Source organism: Pelecanus crispus, chromosome 7, assembly GCF_030463565.1.
Source record: "Pelecanus crispus isolate bPelCri1 chromosome 7, bPelCri1.pri, whole genome shotgun sequence".
Lineage (NCBI taxonomy): Eukaryota > Metazoa > Chordata > Aves > Pelecaniformes > Pelecanidae > Pelecanus > Pelecanus crispus.
The window spans coordinates 2,153,144-2,173,845 of NC_134649.1; the positions used below are offsets into that span (position 1 = coordinate 2,153,144).

Here is a 20,702-nt window from a genome sequence, read left to right on the forward strand (position 1 = left end):
ATTTAAAACCAGCGTTTTGTGGATGTCTGCACTCAAAGACAGCTGACAACTCTTTACGAAATCCTCTGAACACTCAGCGTGTTATTCGTACAATAGCAAAAGACTAACAGTTAAAAAATACTCTGGAACCAGGAAATATACAATACATTCAATAACAAAAAATATAGATATAAAATACTTGCTTTAAGGCTGTGTACAGTTTAACTGAAGATAATCTGAGGACATTAAATTGCTCAGCAACAAAAGAAATGTGGGAAGAAAATTCCTTAACATGGTGGTGAGGGAAAGGCAGCAACAAATATCCTGAAAGATTTCGTTGATGCTTCTAGAAAATATTTTTAGTAAAATATGATCCAGCTAGATTGTCCGAAGCGCGGGGCAGGCGCTGGCGCCGTGTGCGTTGCTGTGAGCCAGCCCGGCTCACTGCGCTCCTTGGGTCGATCGCCGTTCCTCGAGCATCCTGCACACCCACATGGACACGACTTCTGCATTCCCATCGTTGTACTGCACGATGAACGGGTGGCCCTGGAAAGCAGGACAGGCAGAGTCAGCCAAGGTAAACACAACCCTTCCCGTGAAAACCCCCAAAAGTTTGGTTTTTTTTTAAATTTTTTTTTGAAGAAATACATTGGAACATTCTGTGGTTACAGTCATAAAAACACAGTAAATCAGTGACTGAAAAAGCAGTGAACTTCCTCCTGGATCCATATTATCCACGTACGTTGTGCATACAGAGAAGGGAGAGCTGGGGCTCTTTACTGAGGCCTTAGCCTAGCACTCCTTGAAAATACTGAAATACTGATTTTCCCCCCCCCCCCCCCCCCATAAATGTTCCATTAGCTCATTGTGTTTTCAACCAGCTCCTTTCTAGGATGGCTTGCCAGGCTGCTCAACTTCTCAACGATGTTTTGGTAAAAAGATATTCTGACAAAAACATTAATCTACTAGTCTGCTTGTAAAGGTCTGCGATCCGTTAATTTTAAGGTTTCTCTCTTAAATAGCCCCCTCGTGCACCTCTTTCACAGGTACTAACCTCACAGTCTCCTCTGTCGAAAGGAAAGCGTTAATTCATAGCCTGAATTACTTCGTTTGCGGGGCAGAGACTGAACCGTGCCGCTTGGCATCTGAAAATGCAGCTCTAGGAATGCCACATTCGCTTATATTTGTGCCCTTGACTTAGAATCATAGAATCACAGAATCGTTTAGGTTGGAAAAGCCCTTTAAGATCATCCAGTCCAACCATTAACCTACACTACCAAGGCCACACTAAACCAATCAAGGGTAGACTAGACTGAACCATGTTACCAGTGGAAACCTTACGCCTTGCCCCGTGTACAGGCATCCCTTAAGTGGACGGTCCTACAAATTACCTAGGAAAAACACAATATCCCTGCAAGTGTTAAATTCCTCTTGTGACTTGGTCACGGAGCTCTGCGCCTGCAGATGCAGCAGGACCAGGCGCCAGGCTCTGCAGCACTCACAGCGTCCATCCCGACGGGCATACGTGCTCGTACACGTCATTTGGAGCGATCAGTTGATAGAGAAATGAAAATATCACCTAAGTGTAACTGAAACGGGTCTTCATGAGAAGCTACTGCGGGAATTAAGTATGATGGGAAGAGGGGTAACTAGAAAATATTCTCGGCCATGATTATACGGCTACTGCAGGCACTGGAAGACTGTGTCTTAGACACCTCTGAAAAGCAGAACAGCATCTCAGGATGAAACAAAAATATGGCCTGCAATTTCAGCAGCCGGCTTAGGCAGCTCATGTCTCAATCTGGCCACATTCCTAGCGATGGGAACATGCCATCTTCAGATGAATCTCAAATGAAGTATAAAAATCCACAGGAAACCGAGTACCGCAATTACATAAATGACTGAAAGAAAGCAATTGCCAGGAGAAACCATCACAGATGATGAAAACCTCTACTCCAAATCACTCAAAAGCAGCTTGGTTTTTGCAACACTAAACTTCATAGCTCTTGCAAACAACGCCTGAAAAGTAATCAGAGTAGATCCGCTGGGGAGCCTTTGGGGAGGGTGACGCACGTGTGGGAATTACCGGCGCGCGCAGCCCGACGCCAGCCGCAGCGGCGAGCGACGGCGATCGGTGCGCAGAGAGGGAGCGCGGGTCTGACGCGGGGCCCGGGAAGCCTGGTGGTCGGCTGGGTTTGGATGGCACCGAGCAGAACAGTGAAGCAGCACCGGGCTAAATAGAGCACAATAAATCCTCGCAGCGTCAGCTCGAAGCAATGAAACGCTCTGCGGGGCCAGGGCCAGCAAACGCAGGAGCCACAGGAATAACATGTGCCATTATCTACAAGAATTACGGAGGAAGTGCAAGATGCTGCTGCTTCAACTCTTTGGGATGGCTGGAATCTCAACTAAAGCTTTTTAGGGAGAAGTCCGAGATGCGGAGAGCCCTTCTTCAGATCTCACTGGGACCAGCTCAGTTGCTTTCCCAGTTAACCATGTAGAGGAATCATAGAATAGAATCACAGAATCGTTGAGGTTGGAAAAGACCTTTAAGACCATCAAGTCCAACCATTAACCTAACGCTACCAAGTCCACCACTAAACCAATTAAGGGGAGAGAATAATTAATTTCATGTTTCCTGGCTAGGTTTTTTTTTAATGAAAGTAAAACTAGGAATCATTAAGGTTGGAAAGATGGAAGGAAAGATGGAAGGAAAGATGGAAGGAATACTCTGGTGGAGTGACTTAGTTGAGCAAGAGGTCCACCACCAGGAGAACATGGCACGCAGACCATGCCACGAAGAGTTACAAACGTCTCAAGTGTTTTATTTCGCCACACTGGCTTTAGGTGTCCCGAAAGCTGCCTAACAGCCCTGGGCCTGAGTTTCTTTGCAGCACGGGCTCCAGCCAGCCCCAACCCCAGGACTTGGCAGAACAGCAGCCTTCCGCTCTGTGCATGCATCTGCGGGATGCTGGCTGCACCTCCACAGGCTTCTGGCAAAGGCAATGCAAGGATGGAGCATCCTCCATCTCAGCAGCTTCCCGGCACCCAACATCTCAGCTTGAAAAGGGTCCTGGTCCAGCAGCAGGGAAGACACTGCCGCTCTGCTGCCTGGCTTAGCAGAGGTGCTGATGAGCTCTACCACCTTGTCTTTTAAGCTCGGAGAAGAAAACCAACACATAGCAATCTCCATGCCCCTAGGTCCCCAAACAGGCAGCTACAGCTCCCTGTAGCCCCCAGAGCTACCACATTACTTCGTCTTTAGTTGCTCTCACATTGCAGTCTCTGCTGTATTCTCCTGGTAGGGAAAACCACAAACATGGCTCCTTCATCACGAAGATGGAGGAACACCATAGGAAGAGGCAAGACAGAGCTAATAAACACATAAAGGTGAACTCATCGATAGTTGCTGGGAGCCAGTTCTCATTTCCATTCATCTCAAAGGACTAATGCCCAAAATAAACTGTGGTGGTACAGCCCACAGACTTGAGACAAGAAGCGTATCAAGAGGAAAGGGTAAGATTAAATAAAGGTGAGGGAGAGACCCAGAAAATGGGAAAAAAGGAGAAGCAAGTTTGCCTGTAAGCTAATAAAGAGCTGTGGGGTGGTAGGAGACACAGTTGCACCAGCCAGGACATTGAGTGGCTCAACCTCTCAGCTACGCAACAGATCTTCCTTTGGAACTACTTAAATGAAACTTTTCCCCATCTGTTCATCAGAGTGTAAGAGACTGCACAGGTTTATGCTGTGACCCATGCTGCAAGCATGGCCAGGCGCTGGTGCAGAGAAAATAGTTTCATTTAAACAACTGCACCCCAGTCACCTCCCAAGAAACGTCACTGCTGATCTTCAGTGAGTGTATGAATAATTTCAACAGCTGCTGGCGTAACTGCGAGAGCAAACCCCGTGATGTGGAAAGGGCTGTCACGATCTGCTGGCACAAGAACTACACCACAGGCAGAGCACGGTGCTGGTGACTGGGTGTGCAAGGTGCACGAGGACCGGTCATACCCAACACGGTTCCCTCTCCAGCGTTCATTCGTTGCCCTGCACTGTCTAGCACAGCAACAGTTGATGTTTCAGCCTGGACAGGGAGAAGCTGCATTCATGGGTTTCCTCTCCCGTATCGGCTTGACCTGGTCATGCCGGTGGCCTCCACCCCTTCTTGGATTTCTTTATTTACCGGGTGCACACAACAGACAGCCTTTGGGAACGCCTTACATTCGAACCGCAGGCTCTAACCCGATGGCTGCCCTGCTTTTTCCCCCAAGGAAAGCTTCAGCCTGCTCAGTCTATAACTCAAATTTGAAACGGGGGAAAAAAAGCCAAACATGCCAAAAGTCTACAGAATCTAAAAGACACCACGGTGACCAGGGTGAAGCTACAACAGAAACGGCACGGTTGCAGTCTGAAGAAAGCTCGTGAGTTTTTCTACGTAAAACTCCTTTCGTGTGAAAGCCCGCTCACGTGCGGATGTGCACATCCCACAGAAAACAACCACCGAGATGCCAAAGTCTGCAGACGCAAGATCACCCGGCTCCTGCAAACTGGAGGCTGCAGCGCGACTCTCCTGTGATTACAGGTTTCCAAAGCAAAGTCAGTTCAAAGAAGTTGCTCTCCCCTGCTCAGATTTGTCACTGCTTCCCACCAGGCTCGGGCTGCAAGCCCTTAATTTTATCTCCAGGGCTTTGAAATTGTGGGCAGCTGCTACCTGCCATTGCAATCGACCTTTCCAAGTTTGCTCTTTGTAACTGCTACAGAAATAGATGTTTTCCCCCCAATACTCAATTTTTTGAAGCAAATTGCTTCCTTTCAGCTATTCTTAACTGTAGACAGCAACTTTAAATTTGTCAGAGAGCTCTGAGTTTCCCATCCAGGCAGATGCATGTGTGCTCACAGTCAGTCGTTGCTTGGAAAATGGTCCAGCCAGGAAGAAGAACACATCCAGAGGTACCAGAGTCCATTCCAGAGCTTTGAGGATGGCAGCGGACAGTTAGTGCTACCAAGAGAAGATGGATGATCATAAAATGATGCATTTAAGTACACAGATGCTTGCGGCACTGAGCATACGGGCAACGGCTTTTTCCTTCCAATGCCTGTCTATTAGAAATCGTTAGCCTTGGTCTTGAATGTCTGACATCAGGAATAACATTAAAGAAAAACTGCACCTGCTTTTTTTTAACCTCCTACTCCAGATACCCGTGTACATTTGGGTTTCACTGTTTTACTAAACAAATTCGGTCTGAAATATTCCTGGTTTTACTTGATTCCTACCTATGAAAACAATTCAGGAGAGGCCATGACTGGGAACGCAGAGGCAGCAGTCTTAAGAGTTTATTCCCAAGCTGCCATGTACTTTCCAGCATGACCTTCACAAAGCTGCTTGATCTCCCTCACTTTCATGGTTAAAAAGGGAATAAATAACTCTGCTCTCTCACGAGAGCGCTGTGAGAATCAGTGCAAGCGTGCGTTGCCCAGCACTTTGATATTTTTGGGTGCAAAAGGTGCAAGAGTAAGGTTTAGAATATTTTTTTCAGTTGGAAGGCGCCTACAATGATCACCTAGTCCAACTGCAAGGTAAATGCTTATTATAAGCAAGATCGCCTAGAAGTAGCTGTTTCGCCTCTTAAACAAAACAGTCAAGGACACTAGTGAGAACTAGGGAAAACCAATCAAGAGCCCACAGACAAGGGAAGAGCAGATGCATTGGGGCAATTAAAAACCAGCTATTAAAGCCAGTCCGCTTCCCCCATGAATCTCCTTTACGATGGAGAGACCCGCTGCAGAGGAAAACATCTCACACCCAGGATATCCTTGCATTTAAGCGACTCACAACGCGCAAAGGGAAATTGCAGGCTATGCAAGGTTGAAGACGTCAGCTAGCCGTGCTGTTCACCCTATTTGCTTTGTTTTGTGAGGTTATTCCGTTGAAGCCTGGGGTTTTACGCACGCGCTTTTCTCCCTAGGAATAAGTTTAACTTGAAACCGCTGTTTAGATTTTCCTTGGTTTTAGACTATATTGCTCTAGGGAGGACTTTTCTCAGGCTGAAGGGATATTTTTACCAGAAGCTGTTTTTCAGAATCTGGTGGTTGATTTTGTTTGTTTGTTTTGGGGTGGTTTTTTTGTTCATTCGTTTGTTTCTTTTTTAACAAGGAATGGGGAAACAGAGATTTCCACCAAAGCTAAGACTACAGCATCAGTGAGACCTGTCTTTGCAAATCTCAGTGGACAGCCCATGGCATGTTCAGGTCAGGCACCGAGAAGCAAGGAGGTCACAAGAGGCACAAGGATGTACAACGTCCGTGGATGGCCTGCGCTGAAGTCTACGCCAAAACCGCTTTGCTGCTTCTAACACCCGACCTCGCTAGACCACACCTCGCTCAGCAGCATCTTGCCTGCTGCAATCACGCCTGCAGCTGCAATAAAAACATACATCAAAGAGCAATACAAATTGTGGACAATGCACAAGCCCATCAAACTTGCCCTTGGCCTGCTTGCAGCAACATTTGAAGTGAAAATGCAGTACAAACTATGCGAGAGGGGCTTGCAGTTGGCTCGGCATCCAAAAATATCTCAGGGAAAACATTTAAGATTTCCTCCAAAGCCTCCAACCAGCGCGTTTGCACCAGCAGCTGTCTCCTCTGCTCTTAGCAACTTCTTCACAAAGTCACCCTGATGGGTTCTCCGCATTTTGCCACTACGCAGCGTCTAGTCCCCCTTCCCCCTTTTCAAGCATCCAGAGTACCACAACCATTAACTCCTGCAGCCCAAAACACGCGCATCTCAGGAAGCAGTGCCTTCAGCTGGACGTGTCTTTGGAAGGGATAGCGGAGAGAAGGGGCATGGAGATTAGAGAAGGAAGGAAGGACGGAAGGACAGAAGGAAGGACGGACGGAAGGAACGAGGGGAAAAAAACCCAGGTAAAAACCAAAACTGCTAAAGAAGCAATGCAGCTGCACCCTCCAGGTCTAGCGCATGCCCAGGCTGCAGGATGGGGCTGGGATAAACTGCCACCTCAAGAAAGGAAAAAAAAAAAGGAAGTCACAGCAGCTTGGATACTACTAATAAATTCTGGTCACTGAGTGCCTTGGCCACAAATAAAAGTCCCAGCCCTGACTTAAACAGTGAGCAATACGTTCTAAAACAAACATAAGCAACCTGCTGTACTTAAGTATTCTCATTTACATTTATTTTGCTTTGCAAGGTAACACTGAAGGAAGTTAAACACGTGGAAGCTTGAAATGCGTTTTCTGTTGCAGCGGCTGGGTTCTCACTGCCCTGGCGAGATGACACTCTCCGCTTGGTGTGGCATGCATACCCTTTTTTGCAGCATCCATCCATCCTTTTCCTTTGATGTAGCGAAGTTAGCTGGCTTCCAGCACAGATCGGTCCTACGCTTATATCCCCTGGGCAGCAGCAGGGTCGGGGTGCTGAGCTGCACCCAGCTCTCCCGCTCCAACAGCACGTTAACGTCAGCAGAGAGCACAGCTCTTTCACACTGGCACCTACGTCCACCATGAATTGGCAAATAAGAGAGAGATTGGTATTAAACCTTCCTTAGTAAAATCACTGTAATGGAGACTCTGCTGACGCCCTACCAGTGATGGTTCAGCCAACATTAGTGTTAAGTTAATGGTTGGACTGGATGATCTTCAAGGTCTTTTCCAACCTAAATGATTCTATGATTCTAACATTTGAGTCTCAGTAAAGTGCAAGAGCTCACCAAAACACTGACCGGCATAATCATGGAGGGAAGCATGACACCAAGGAAAGAGATGCTCATGAGAGAAGCCCGAAGGTATCACGGGACGTCCCCACGACAGAGCTGATCCCACCCCTGTGCATTTCACGTTTGCTCAGACTTCTACGCACGTTCGCTACAAAGCAGTGACTACCTCCTCGCCAATTCTGAAAAATACCCGGCAATCAGTTATGTCCAGCAGATCCAAGCAGCATAAAATACGTCGAAAAGCCACCACCAAACATCTCCCCACACCTGCCTTACCCCGGCCGGGGGTCTGGCTCCGTAGGACACACGGCGATTTCTGCAGCCGAGGGGAAGCGGCCGCCGGCGAGCGCACAGCAGCTTGGAGCCGAAAAGGTCAGGCAGGACGGGGCCAGGGATAGCCCCGGAGTGAGTGTCAGCCAGCCTAATTTTGTGTGTCAACTCCGAAAATTAGATAAACAATGACAAACCAGGCTTTTTAAATGAACTTGTCTCATCTCGTTCTCTTGATAAAGGGTACATTTCTCAAGTTGCAGTGTCCCACCAGACAGGTTAACTCTTTCAAAGGGGAGCGCCTCGCAGAGGGTGATGTAAATGATTTAAATATCTGACATGAAATTAAAAGGGCAGCACCCCCTGAACACACAGCCCTGGTAATTCAAACTCATTGCTCACAAACCATCAATCATTTAGCCCAGTCCATTAAATTGCCATTATTCAAGGGTAAAAGTTCCGTAATTTTACCTACCCTTAAAATTCAGCAATTTGCTTTCACGGCCTTCTCCTCCAGCCTGAGGAATCTTCGTTTCTGATATTAACCCACCCAGAGCTTAGCGCAACAGACTTTACACCGCGTCCCTGGCAGGACTGCAGACACATGGGCCTTTTCCAGCACCCAGTGCAGCTCTGCTCTGGATCTGCTCGCCGGCACTGCTGGTCGGAGCGAGGGTGAACTGTCCGGGGGAGATGAAAGTCCCCCTGGGACACAGCCCTAATAAAAGGTCTGTGCATCACCCAGAGCCCCAAATCTGGGCTTCCTGAAGTCTTTCAGCTGTTTAGCCTAATGCATACATAACTGTTAACACTGCCTCTTGTACACAAGTCCAGGGAAGCTGAAAGCTTCACAGGAGTCTATCCCATAAATAGGTTCCTCTGCCACTGACTACAAAACGCGTGTGTTTGGATAGCACCGAGGGGGTTCAGACCAACGCTGAGGCTCCTGAACGCTGCCAAAGGACAGGCACGCAATAAATAACATCCCTAAAGCAATGCTTCTGTGATTTCAGAGGAGTTTCCTGGCACAAAACAAGTGAGTGTTTATTGTGAGACCGACTGAAAGGGTCCACGAAATAGGCAGCTACTGACCTTAGCCAGGATGGCGACAAAGTACACTGCCAACATGAAATACCGGTCAGGCACCGATTTCCTTGTAAACCTCCAAAAATTACAAGGGTGGTGTTTCCTGGGGTAGAGGATGTGAGGGGGACGGGGAGGACACAGACGGGAACCTTAATCCCAAATGGGGCTCAGTGATATTGCTCTTTTTTTGACCGTGCGTCCAGATCTGACCCACATCATCATCTTACATTTTTTTTTTGCTGGGGCAGTGATAGGTTAATGGGGAGGGCAGCACGACCTGCTCCTGGAGAACGTGCCAGGGCCAGTGCCGGCTCAGTGCATCGCCCTGGTGGGAAGTGCCCAGGGGCACCTGAGCCTGCAGACCAGCACGGAGAGCCGCATCGCTGCAGGAGGACACGAGGGTTAAGGGGAGGAACCTGGGAATGCCATCCCGCATCTAAGGGGTGGCTGTGGCCTGAGCAGCAGGTTGCACAGGGAGATTAGCGGTGCCGTAGCCTTCCTCCCCGTGCCGCAGCCAGGCTGGAGGGGCTGCGCTCACCGCCAGGATCGCAGCCAGGTGCCCCGATGGCACCGCCTCGGCACCTCCTACTGCTTTGGTGGCTGCAAAAGCAGCAGTGAGCTCCTGGGGCACTGCCCTCTCTTCCTCTTTTCCTCCTCCACGGCAAGAAGGGCCGAGCCCCGACTTCCGATCCTGCACGGCCAAGGCCAGTGCCGGCCGCGCCAGCGAGGCACCACGTGCCTCACCGCTCACCACCGCTGCTCCAGCGCCGCAGGCAGGAGCACCCGCAGAGCCAACACAGCCTACGGCCGCTGCCGCAAACACTTGGGGGCTGCCTGTCGACACCCTGAAAATCCCGTCTTCCCTGCAGCCAGGAGCGAGCTGCAAAGACAGACGTTAACGTAAACCCTATGAATACAGAGGAGGAAGGAGGGACACCATCAGAGGGACCAAGGTCTTATGTTAACGACTACGTGACACCCAAACGTAACCACAACGCCTAGCAAATTAGAAATGACAATAGAAGACTTCATGCTTACGCAAGGTACGTTAGGAAATAAGCGGCATTGCTGTTGGTTGCAACAGTGCCAATCCTTTTAATGTTCTCTTTCACAGGAATCCTCCCAGACTGTGCAGTTAAAGGACTGTGCTCCATTTATTACAAAGAAGCACAGACGAATTATGCATTTCATTTAAAAATTTGAATTCAGCATAACAAAAACCATAATAAAAAGATCCCAACTGTTGCAGACACAGACTATCAAGACGATGGCAGTGCCCTTAGACAGCATTTCAAATACAGTTTATTAGCGTGTGATATGAAAAGGGTATTTTTATTGCATGATATAATGCAATGGGACCTTGGGCGCTCTGCAGAAGGACCTTGCACTCAGAAGTGTAATGAACCCATAGTCCAAAAAACATTATACTGTACATTAACCTATCATTAATGGCACATTAGGGCTAGGGGCATTGCACGCTTGCTGGTCAGGGCTCCATCAGGACAGTATGGAGGAAACCACAGTCTTCACAGGCTTAAAACAAATAGAGAAAATAAATATTACTGATGGCTACAGGCTGCTTTAAGGGAAGCTCACTCTCCGCTTAACATGCAATTTTGATGCCATTTTTTAAAGGGGGGAGGGAGAAGACAATGCAGTAGTTTATTAGGCAATATTACAAATGGCACATCACTGCTTTGCAGCACTCAATGTCTCCGTGCTGCATCAGACGCATCAACACGGAGCTTTTCCTGCACAAAACATGGCACCTCTGAGCACTGAGGCACCTTTTAATAAAAACAATATGGAAACTGGAAACCTGCTGCCTTTCCCTGCCATTCCCTAATCCCCGACGACACTGGTAAGGCTTCCCTGGCAGTAGGAGTTGAGACCTGGGAAAAGAATCCTCTGACCCAGCGCTGCGCAGCCCCGTCGCTGCCCGCAGGACACCTGGGACCCATCTGTTTGCATCTGCACCCATTTCCACCCCACACCACCACGGCTGAGAGCCACCTGGCAGAACTCCAGCCTGCGTCTACAGCAACTCAGTGCAAACTGTGACCAAACAGAATCATAGAATCGTTTAGGTTGGAAAAGACCTTTAAGATCATCAAGTCCAGCCATTAACCTAATACCTAACACTACCAAGTCCACCACTAAACCAATTCAGGGGAGAGGAAGAATTAATTTCATGATTCCTGGCTTGGTGGCTGGGTTATTTTTTAATGAAAGTAAAACTAGAATAGAATCATTAAGGTTGGAAAGGACCTCTAAGATCATCAGTCCAACCATCAACCCAACACCCCCATGCCCACTAAACCATGTCCCCCAGTGCCACCTCTGCCCGTTTTTTGAACCCCTCCAGGGATGGGGACTCCCCCACCTCTCTGGGCAGCCTGTTCCAATGCTTGAGCACTCTTTCCATGAAGAAATTTTTCCTAATATCCAACCTAAACCTCCCCTGGCGCAGCTTAAGCCCATTTCCTCTCGTCCTATTGCTAACTACTTGGGAGAAGAGCCCAACACCCCTCCCTGCCCCCTCCTGCCAGGAGCTGCAGAGCGATCAGGTCTCCCCTCAGCCTCCTCTTCTCCAGGCTGAACACCCCCAGCTCCCTCAGCCGCTCCCCACCAGCCCTGTGCTCCAGACCCTGCCCCAGCTCCGCTGCCCTTCTCTGGACACGCTCCAGCACCCCAATGTCCTTCCTGTAGTGAGGGGCCCAAAACTGGACACAGCATTCCAGGTGTGGCCTCACCAGCGCCGAGTACAGGGGACAATCACCTCCCTGCTCCTGCTGGCCACACTATTCCTGATACAAGCCAGGATGCTGCTGGCCTTCTTGGCCACCTGGGCACACTGCTGGCTCACGTTCAGGCAGCTGCTGACCAGCACCCCCAGCTCCTTTTCTGCTGACACTTGTTATGCTCCTGAATCACTTGGGGTGTCCCATGCCTTCCTCCCCTGGAGGTGCCGCCTTTGTTCAAAGGCAAGCTTGATCAGATGGCCGCAGTGCAAACGTTAAATCAGAAAAGCGTGGCTGGCAACTCATCCCTAGCTGGCCAAAAGAATGTGAGCCCTGCAATTTTGGAAAATAAGAACTCGGCTGTAAAACAGCGCACCACGGTTATCATCCCAGCTAGTTCTCCGATCGCTACCGATGCGCCTATGCTATTTACAGCTCTTGGAATTAACTGAGGGCACATACTTGAGCGGAAATTCTTGCCCATTCACACGTTTAAAGGGAACCCAAGTCAGACCTCTGAAAGGACAAATACAAACCTCGGCTCTGGAGCTGGACTATCTTCCCAGGACACCGGGAGGCATGAAGTGCTTGAGTAACCCAAAATACCCCAGACTGACCCTGGGTCCCCCTCTAGTGACCTCAGCACATACAAGATTTCATCACTCTATCACTGCCTCCAGTAGCGGAGGATTTTACATCTAGAGCTCCTGCCTCCAAGGACAAGCCAAACTAAATGCTGTTCTAATTATCTGTGCTAGCTATCCACAAGGCCAATTTCTGCTCCCACAGCCAGGAATAGCAGCGAGGAATCCTCAGGCCAATACTCTATTGCCGACTCCCAAAACATTGTTAATTCACAGGCACAGAAGGAGTCAGAGTCCTCCTCAGGGGCTGCTCCGTGCAGCAGGCTTCCCTCCATCGCTCACTTCTAAGGCTTGGGTGGGGTAAAAAATCTGAAGGCTTCAAACGCTCGCATTGATCCGTGGAGACACAGAATACACGCACGGGTGAAAAGACCCTGCGAGATGCTATTTAAGTCTGATCTGGCTGTTGCATGTCTTGGTTTACTTTCGCAATTTTAGGATGTGTTTTGACCACAGGAGGTAACCCTTTAAAGAAAAGGGTGAGTGCCTGAAACGGCAGTGACGGGGAGGCTTAGCATGCGTGTCTAGAAAGCATGCTCCCCGTGTCCCAGAGCTCCAGCAAGGTCAACCCTTGCTTTGAGAGACACTCTCCTCCAGAAATGAAGCCTCCTTGTCTCTTCCATGCGGCACCTGCAGCGATGGGACCGCTTATGTTAAATCACAGCAAGTTGAACCATAAAGTACCAGCTTTTCCTATGCACCTGCATGACTGCGTTTGATCTGGGACCAAGCGTTTACTGGCCCAGTTCTCTCTCCCGGTTCCTATCCCTAGAATAGCGACTATTCAGGGCAAGGACTGCCTCTCGCTGTGCTTGGTGAGGAATTCAGCATCCCTGAGAGCCTGCTCTTGGCTGGCTGCTAGAGCGAAACCTCCCAGAGCAGAGGCCAAAGACACAGCGCTTCCATAGATCTGCAGGAGCCTGCAAAGCTCCGGGTGGCTCAGGCAGGCTGAGGGCACAGGGACTCCAAGAGTCAGAAGACAAAAGCAGCCAGAAGGTATTATTTTCACAGAATGTCCCACCCCCATGAGGACATCACCTGTAGCTTCTGCCAGCTCAGAGAGCAGAAAGGACCGATTTGTCTAGAGCACGCTGAGGGTAGCAAAGAGGACCAGAAAGCCGCATCGATCGCTAGCGTTTTCTGGGCGGAGATGAAGCAGGGACAAGAACACATCCATAAGCAAAATCAAGTATCATTTGTCTCCTTGAAGTTTCTGCTCTCTTTCCTCATTCCTTATTCTGCGCAGCTAACAGCACAGCCCCAGCCTGCTAAACAGTTCCACGCAGAGTGTCGGGAAGTGGTGAGTTTTGTTTGCTGCATGGCCTCCCTAACATACACTGTAATTAAAATGTTGATTACTAAACAGTTTAAATATATGACAGACAATGCAGTTAAAGCCTACAGTTAGGTCAATATGTGATTTAGATTTGCCATTTAAAAACTCTCATTTAAATTTTGCATACATTAATCACTACCATACTTCAATGTTCTGATATCCACCTGACTACACTATTAAAATAAAACTTGCTGCCCCAGGGAAATCCTACTTATTCTTAATTGTTTCGAGGCTTTGATGGGCTTTTAATCTAAGATTAATTTATGCAATTTTAAATAACTCTTCTTATGATTAATAAGCTTGAAAATTAAAAGGAGTCTAAAGCAATTATAATGAGCATTTGGTCATAACCTCATTAGGAGAAGGAGTGAAGGATACGGTTCTGGAATTCTTACAAGACTACAATTTAAGGTTACTTTCAGAGGAGTCAAACAGAGTTCTTGAAATTGCAAAGGCAGATTAGCCTAGGTCAGTGTTAGAACTATGGCTATCTAGATTAGCACACTAATGATTTTATCCCTCTGATGATATTTAAGATAGCGAAAAGATGATACCAAATGTATCAAGCAAAGATAAGTGGGTAACACTACTAAGTGGTGAAGTCTTGGAGCTTTATTTCTTGTTTATCTTTTTTTTTGAGAAGGACTCCTTTTGTGTTTTTTTTTTTTTTTTTTTTAATATTACTTCTCTATTTGTAGATTAACTTTCACCAATGCACTTTTACTTTTTATATGATAAAGTTAATTGCCAGTGATGTTTGGCTGGTTTAGCAGTTTTGTTGAGGCACCAAAACTCTGCCGCAATTTACAGACTTTGTCTTGAAATAATGGCGGTCCCCAGGCATAATGGATGGACCAAGAGGAAGAACAGCTGAACTTAACCCTGAAAACCTTAACCTGAAGAGGAACTGTCCACACCTCACACCTCCATTTCCCTTTTTAAACAGCACTACAGATCCTGCCATTATGATTAAAAGCCTTTTTTCAAGCTCCTTCTGAAGCTTTGGACATTGGCCATACCCAAATGATGTGCTGGTGGTCCTAAAAACAGTCCTCAGAGACCCCTTGTGCACTTGACTGATGTGTCCAGGCTGGCAAACCATCATCAGACTCTGGGTCAAGAGGGAATTTTTTTTTCAGGTCAGATTAGCAGGGATCGGTGCAGCAGCTCCTCTGACTTCTGCAGCGTGGACCTGACTTCAAACAACTCGGTCCGCTCCTGCTGCAGGACCCCAGGGTGTGTTGTGCATGGGTGGGTACGCGGAAGGGTCTGATTTTTGCTGTTCTCTTTCTGTGGCATATACTAGTCTTAAATTTACTACAGAGTTTTGGTTTTGGCTGTGGCACAGAGGAGTCTATTTGCCCATCTGCAGATCATTCTTTCCACAGCAGTTTTGCTTTTGATATTTGCTGTTAAACCGATAACTGTGCTTGGCATGCCTCTTGGTGCCTAGCTAACAAAACGAGCTAACTCCCAGCAAAGGTTTTTTGTTTTGTTTTGTTTTGTTTTTCTGTGATGACTCTTAAAAAAAACTAAGGCAACCGAAATACAATTGGAGCGTGCTTTTGCAAGTGCTGCTGAGGTTAAGAAGAGCTGTAGAAGAGGAATAGAGAGCGTGGCCCAAGGCTGGTAAGAGTATGTCAACATTAGCAAGCTGTCGACAACAGAAGCAGATCCGCAGAGTGAAACGGTTGGTGGAATGTTTCAGGGATGGAAGAGGTTTTACTTTTGACCGGCTCCGGTCTGGTCTGCGGACAGAGCGCCCATTAGTAGCTGGAGCTCATTAGGTGCGTGCCTGGAGCACATCTTCTGGTTTGGTTTCATTTGAAATCGATTCAACTCATGAGCTTCAAGACCTGTCTGGGATGAGAATGAAAGAGTGGGAGCTCTGAAAGAGCAGGAGGTTCACACCAAAAAGGCACACCTGACCTGAACTCTAATGTTAATGTAGATGCACCTGCAGAAGCATCTTCCGCTCATGCCTCACCGTGGGCACAGGACTGGTCTCAGTGACACCAGAGCTAGTCAGACATTGAACGCTGATGTAGTATTTCCTTTAAATGGTGTCTAAGTGTTCCCCTGAACTGGGGAAGAAAGGTGGAAAAAACAACTGTTACCTCCAAGTTTTGAGAAACTGGTTTCTACTGACAGGGGGGAAAAAAAAAATCACTAAGCTAGAGTAAACTGAAACAATCTCCTACATGTTTTTCACCCAAACCTTGGAGCAGAAAACGCTGTGTGCACATACACGTGCGCACGCGCACACACACACAGATAACAACAACGAACAAAACCAAAAAACCCCAGAAAACGATCTGGCTGGAAGCAAAAAGGGAGAACGAAACAGCCCACGCTTTGCTAGCATGTCTGTGATGAAGTTTCTGCAAATGAAGAAGTTGTTTTTAAAAGTACTCCGTACGATCATATTGCATTACATGCCTACACACCGTCTGCATCTAGTGCAAAATAACATCCCCACGTTTGCCAGGTTTAATAAAGAGACTAAGTGAAGAGACTAAATAAAGCAAATGTTACATGATCACGCACGAACATGCTGCCCGATCACCCCGTCTCGGGAGCAGAAAAAGCACAGGTATGAAACGACGTCCGAATAAACGTGCAGAGCCCTGCTGAAAACACAGAGAAGAAAGCAAAATATATCACCACTAGTTGGCTTGGGAGAAAAAAAAAAAAAAAAGAAATTCCTTTGAATCTCTCACAAGGTCACTGAACAAATGACCGAGGCCACGAAAACCATTTCCATTCTCAGACTTGTATTTTAATGCCACCGTTCCCTACCGGGAGCCTTTCCCCAGTGGAAACCCCGCTCTCTCCAGCCGTGCAGGCGGATGCCGGCGGAGCCGTCGCGATTTACACCAGCCGAGCGTTTACCCCAGCATCTCCCATTAAATCCGAACAGGCAGATGCACATTTATGGGACAATGAACTTTTCCACGGCTGCGGCTCATCGTGCTTTGCTATTACGGCCTTAATAAACCTGCGCATTCCCGTGCTGCGGCAGCTGCCTCGGGTGGGAGCGCGAGCAGCCGGCTCCGGAGGAGAGGCCGCAGCTTAAAAAAAAAAAAAAAAAAAAAAAAAAATCATGTTTAATTTAAAAATTAGAAACTGGAGCAGGCTGTGAGCACAGAGGTTGATTGAAACAAAATTTAAATTCCTGTCAAGCCCATTTAAACACAGGGGCCCTTCATAGACAATTAGCTGCTCCCTGTGAATGCTGAATAAACTCGGGCCTGGTCACTGTTAGAAGAGAGCAGACCTACTGTGAGGAGCTGGAAAAAAATTAACTAAAATCAGGCTGTATGAAATATTTAGCCTCCCAGTTTATCACAGGGGTTTGGAAGTGTAAACAAGACAAAAATCGATTCCTCGGTGCCCTCCAATCAATCCCCCAAAATGGTTAGGGCATCTGTTTCTGCTAAATTTTGTTTACTCTGGCAGATTTGCCTTAATTGCAGTTGTTTATCTCCCATTGTCCCCGGGGCCCTAATCTCCCGATTACTAATACTTAACACTCATTTCACATCTAAAGCTACTTCTAATCCTCAACAGGTTTCTGGGGCTCTTAAAATTATTGAAACGGCGGAGAGGGGAGATGCAACCTCTTTGTGCAAGGCCCATTTTCTTATCTCCTACCAGCTGGGTCCAATCATCACCAGGGATGGCTGCAACAAAGGTGCTAAAAGGCTCTTTCACAGGCACCGCTGCTCTGCCGGGGATTCAGCGGATAAAAAAGAGCTTTGATGGGAACAAAAAAAAACCCCAAAACAAAAAAAAAAAAACCCTGAACAAGAGGGCTATAACAGTCCAGCCAAATAAAGTTACTGTCATAATCAAGTGCTGTCAATCACAATGAAAATCCAATTAAAAATCTTTCAGTGCGGCCCTCTTAAGTAGAAAAATGTCCCCTATTTATACGCGTTTTTGTCAACCGCACAAATTAGAAAGTAGTATTAATTGATTTTTTACTACTTTAGGCCCTGATCCTCCAGCTGAATTTCTGCGGAGGCGAGAATCAACCGGCACAAATCTGATTAAGGGATTTGAGGCATAATGCACACAGGTCACTAAGAAGCCGTATCTCTATCTCCTGCTTTATACTCCGCTTATTCAGAGGCAATTATTACTCTTATTTAATACTGCAGGAGCGTCTTGAGGTGCTCATCTGAACACAGACCCACAAGTAGCTGGTACGGGGCGAACGCCAGCAATGCTGATCCACGCGGTGCCTGTGAATCAATTTAAAATTCCAGGTTTATTCTACAAATCAATGTTGGACGTAGATGTCAACAGTCGCCTCTTAGAGCAAATTCCTTGATGAATTTGGAATGAACAGGAAGGACAATATTCTGGAAATTAAAGATATGGCTCTTATTTTGGAACTGTTAACAGCTTTTTGTTTTTATTTTAAATAAATATGTAGGGAAGACAGCTGACATAAAAATACCAACAAGACAAACGCCCAACTTCCCAATGTATCATAACTGAAAGATTTGCAGTTCTGCTACCAAAATGAGTGAGATGTAAATATTTGTCTCCACGTCTGGAGAACTACAGAACCACCAGAAGTGCCAAATGAAACATTTGCTCAAATTAAACTGCAAAGCCCAGGAGACTCAAGTAACCAAAAATATTAACTGTATCACTCTAAGCCATTGCAAATTTGTTTTTGTCCAATTTCCTTAGTTTTTCAATACTTCTTCGAGCCAATGCAAGTTATTTTTTTTCACATGTCACTGGAAAGTGCTAGTATACTGTGCAGCTTTAGGGCATGTTAGAGAAAGTCAGGTGTCTGCATTTTCTATAAAAAGTCAGCGGTACGTGAGCAATGGGACCGCAGAAGACAGTGAATGAATGTAACACCTTAAAACTCTAATGCTCCCAAGTTAACCTCGTCACAATCTTAGTCTTCTGTAATTGCTGGATTTAGTGACACTGATATAATGTATTTCTCCATTTCGATAGCTGATGTCTCGAGCGACAAAGAAGAGCAAATTATACCCCTAAGGACAGAGACCGCTTTTTTTTTAAAAAAAAAAAAAAGGGGGGGGAAGATCCATAACCCACCTTTCCCTGTTTCAGTTGAGCAACATAGCCATGTGGAAGAATACCATTTTTTTTTTTTTCTCCAACTCTTGAGCTACCCTGAGCGAGGAAGATGATGCACACACAGCAATGAGCACATCCTGAGCCCTGGTGTGAAACCCTAGCACCAATGAAGTCAATATAAATTTCGACGTTGCCTCCAATGTGTCCAGGATTTGATCCAGAACTCCTTGTCCACCGTATGTCTGAATTGATAGATTGCAGATACAGTTTAATATTTATCATATTTACAACAGCTAAAACACTTGGCTCTGTACTTTTTTCCTTGGGAAATCAGGAGAGAGCCCTTTCCTTCACATCTGGCATGTGTTTTGGTGTCTGTCAGAACTTCTGCTTGTCACGGGGTGAATAACTGGGATCACTGTGACAGAGGAGAGTCTAAACGTTTGCAAACAAAGCTATCCATCACAGGTTCAAGCACGGACCATTTTATGCTGGACAAATCATCGCTGATAGGAGACGCTGCACTGGCTCAGGGAAAAGAAACCCAATGCTTGTAAGTAGCCAAAGAGGGAAAATTCTGGGCTCACTGTGATCCAGCAACGATGCATCAACATCGAGATAGATGCAGAGAGAAAACATTTATCTGTAAAGCTGTCTTCAAAAGATTGACGGGATGCGTTTGTGAAAAGCAAAGCGCAGACAGCCCTCTGGTCTTTCTCAAAAGTTAACACCATCAAAAAATCCAACCTGCACAGCCATCTCAGCTACTCAGCGATGCCACTGCTATAATGCAAAAGCCAAACTAGCTGCTGGGGGTAATCCCTCTTATTGACAAACCTAAGTGGCAGTATTTTATTGGCTTTATTCTGAAGGTTTATATGAAAATCCAGGGAGGATTATGCTGATCCTCCATTTTTTTGTTTAAACCACAGAAGTATTTCCTAAGAGCTACAAACAACGGTTTAACACAACGAGCTGCAAGTAAGTTCAGCTCTACCTGGTAAGCAGCGCTGCTGTCCAGACCCTCTAGAACATAGCTACTTCTATATAGCTACTTAAAAGCTTAGCACGTTTGATTTCCTATACTTGCTGGAGATGGGGGAACAGCCAGCCAGAATCCATTTCTGAGAGTCTGTAATATCTGGACACATGTCTTAACACATTTAAATATCCAAACAAATGATCTATCTGAAAGAATGCAAGTTGTAGCTAATGAGATCAGGGTGCCTGGTCTGAACGCCATTCCCGAAATGGGGAGAGGGATTGCTGAATGCGTAGGAATGGGAAATTTCAAAATGGCACTAGGCATTAAAATAAAAAAACCCTTGAAGGACATGTTTTTCAGCAGGTCAGTGGTTTTGCCACAGACAATGTACAATTTATCATACAATCTTCTAAATTAATAAAACACCAACATAAAAAGCACCACTAATTTAAATTAAAAAAAAAAACAAACCCAACCTAGAAGTCATCTTTAAAATTTGGAGACTTGAACAAAAACTAGGTCTGTGCAAAAGTAATCAAGTGCAGAAGCCGACTATATCCTTGGCCAAAAGCATTGCCTCTCCCTGCCCAGTACTTTCCTTGAGAAATCCAAGCAGCATCCTAAAGACCGTAGTTTTAAACATCCATTGGAAAGCATAAAGGAGTAACTGCTACATGCTTGGCTTTTGGTATTTCAAATACAATTTAAGTAAATGGCTTTTGTTTAAATAGCCATATGTAGCATGGTAGAGTTCAATGCTGCACTAACAAAAAACTCAACAAGAGACTTCAACAATTCTGCTGGCTTTCTGAAAAGCGCATACAATCTGCAAAATAAAAGGCCAAGCTTCCAGCTAAAGAAGAG

General features: G+C 46.6%; 1 protein-coding gene across 1 annotated transcript in view; it reads right to left on the bottom strand.

Moving 5' to 3' along the window:
• Positions 1-420: 420 nt before the first annotated feature.
• Positions 421-20,702, bottom strand: part of MAP2K5 (mitogen-activated protein kinase kinase 5) — a 142,821-nt gene continuing 122,539 nt past the window's right edge. The window contains exon 22 of the mRNA XM_075713812.1: positions 421-525. Coding sequence (XP_075569927.1) covers positions 421-525 — 105 coding nt within the window. The remainder of the gene's footprint in view (positions 526-20,702) is intronic.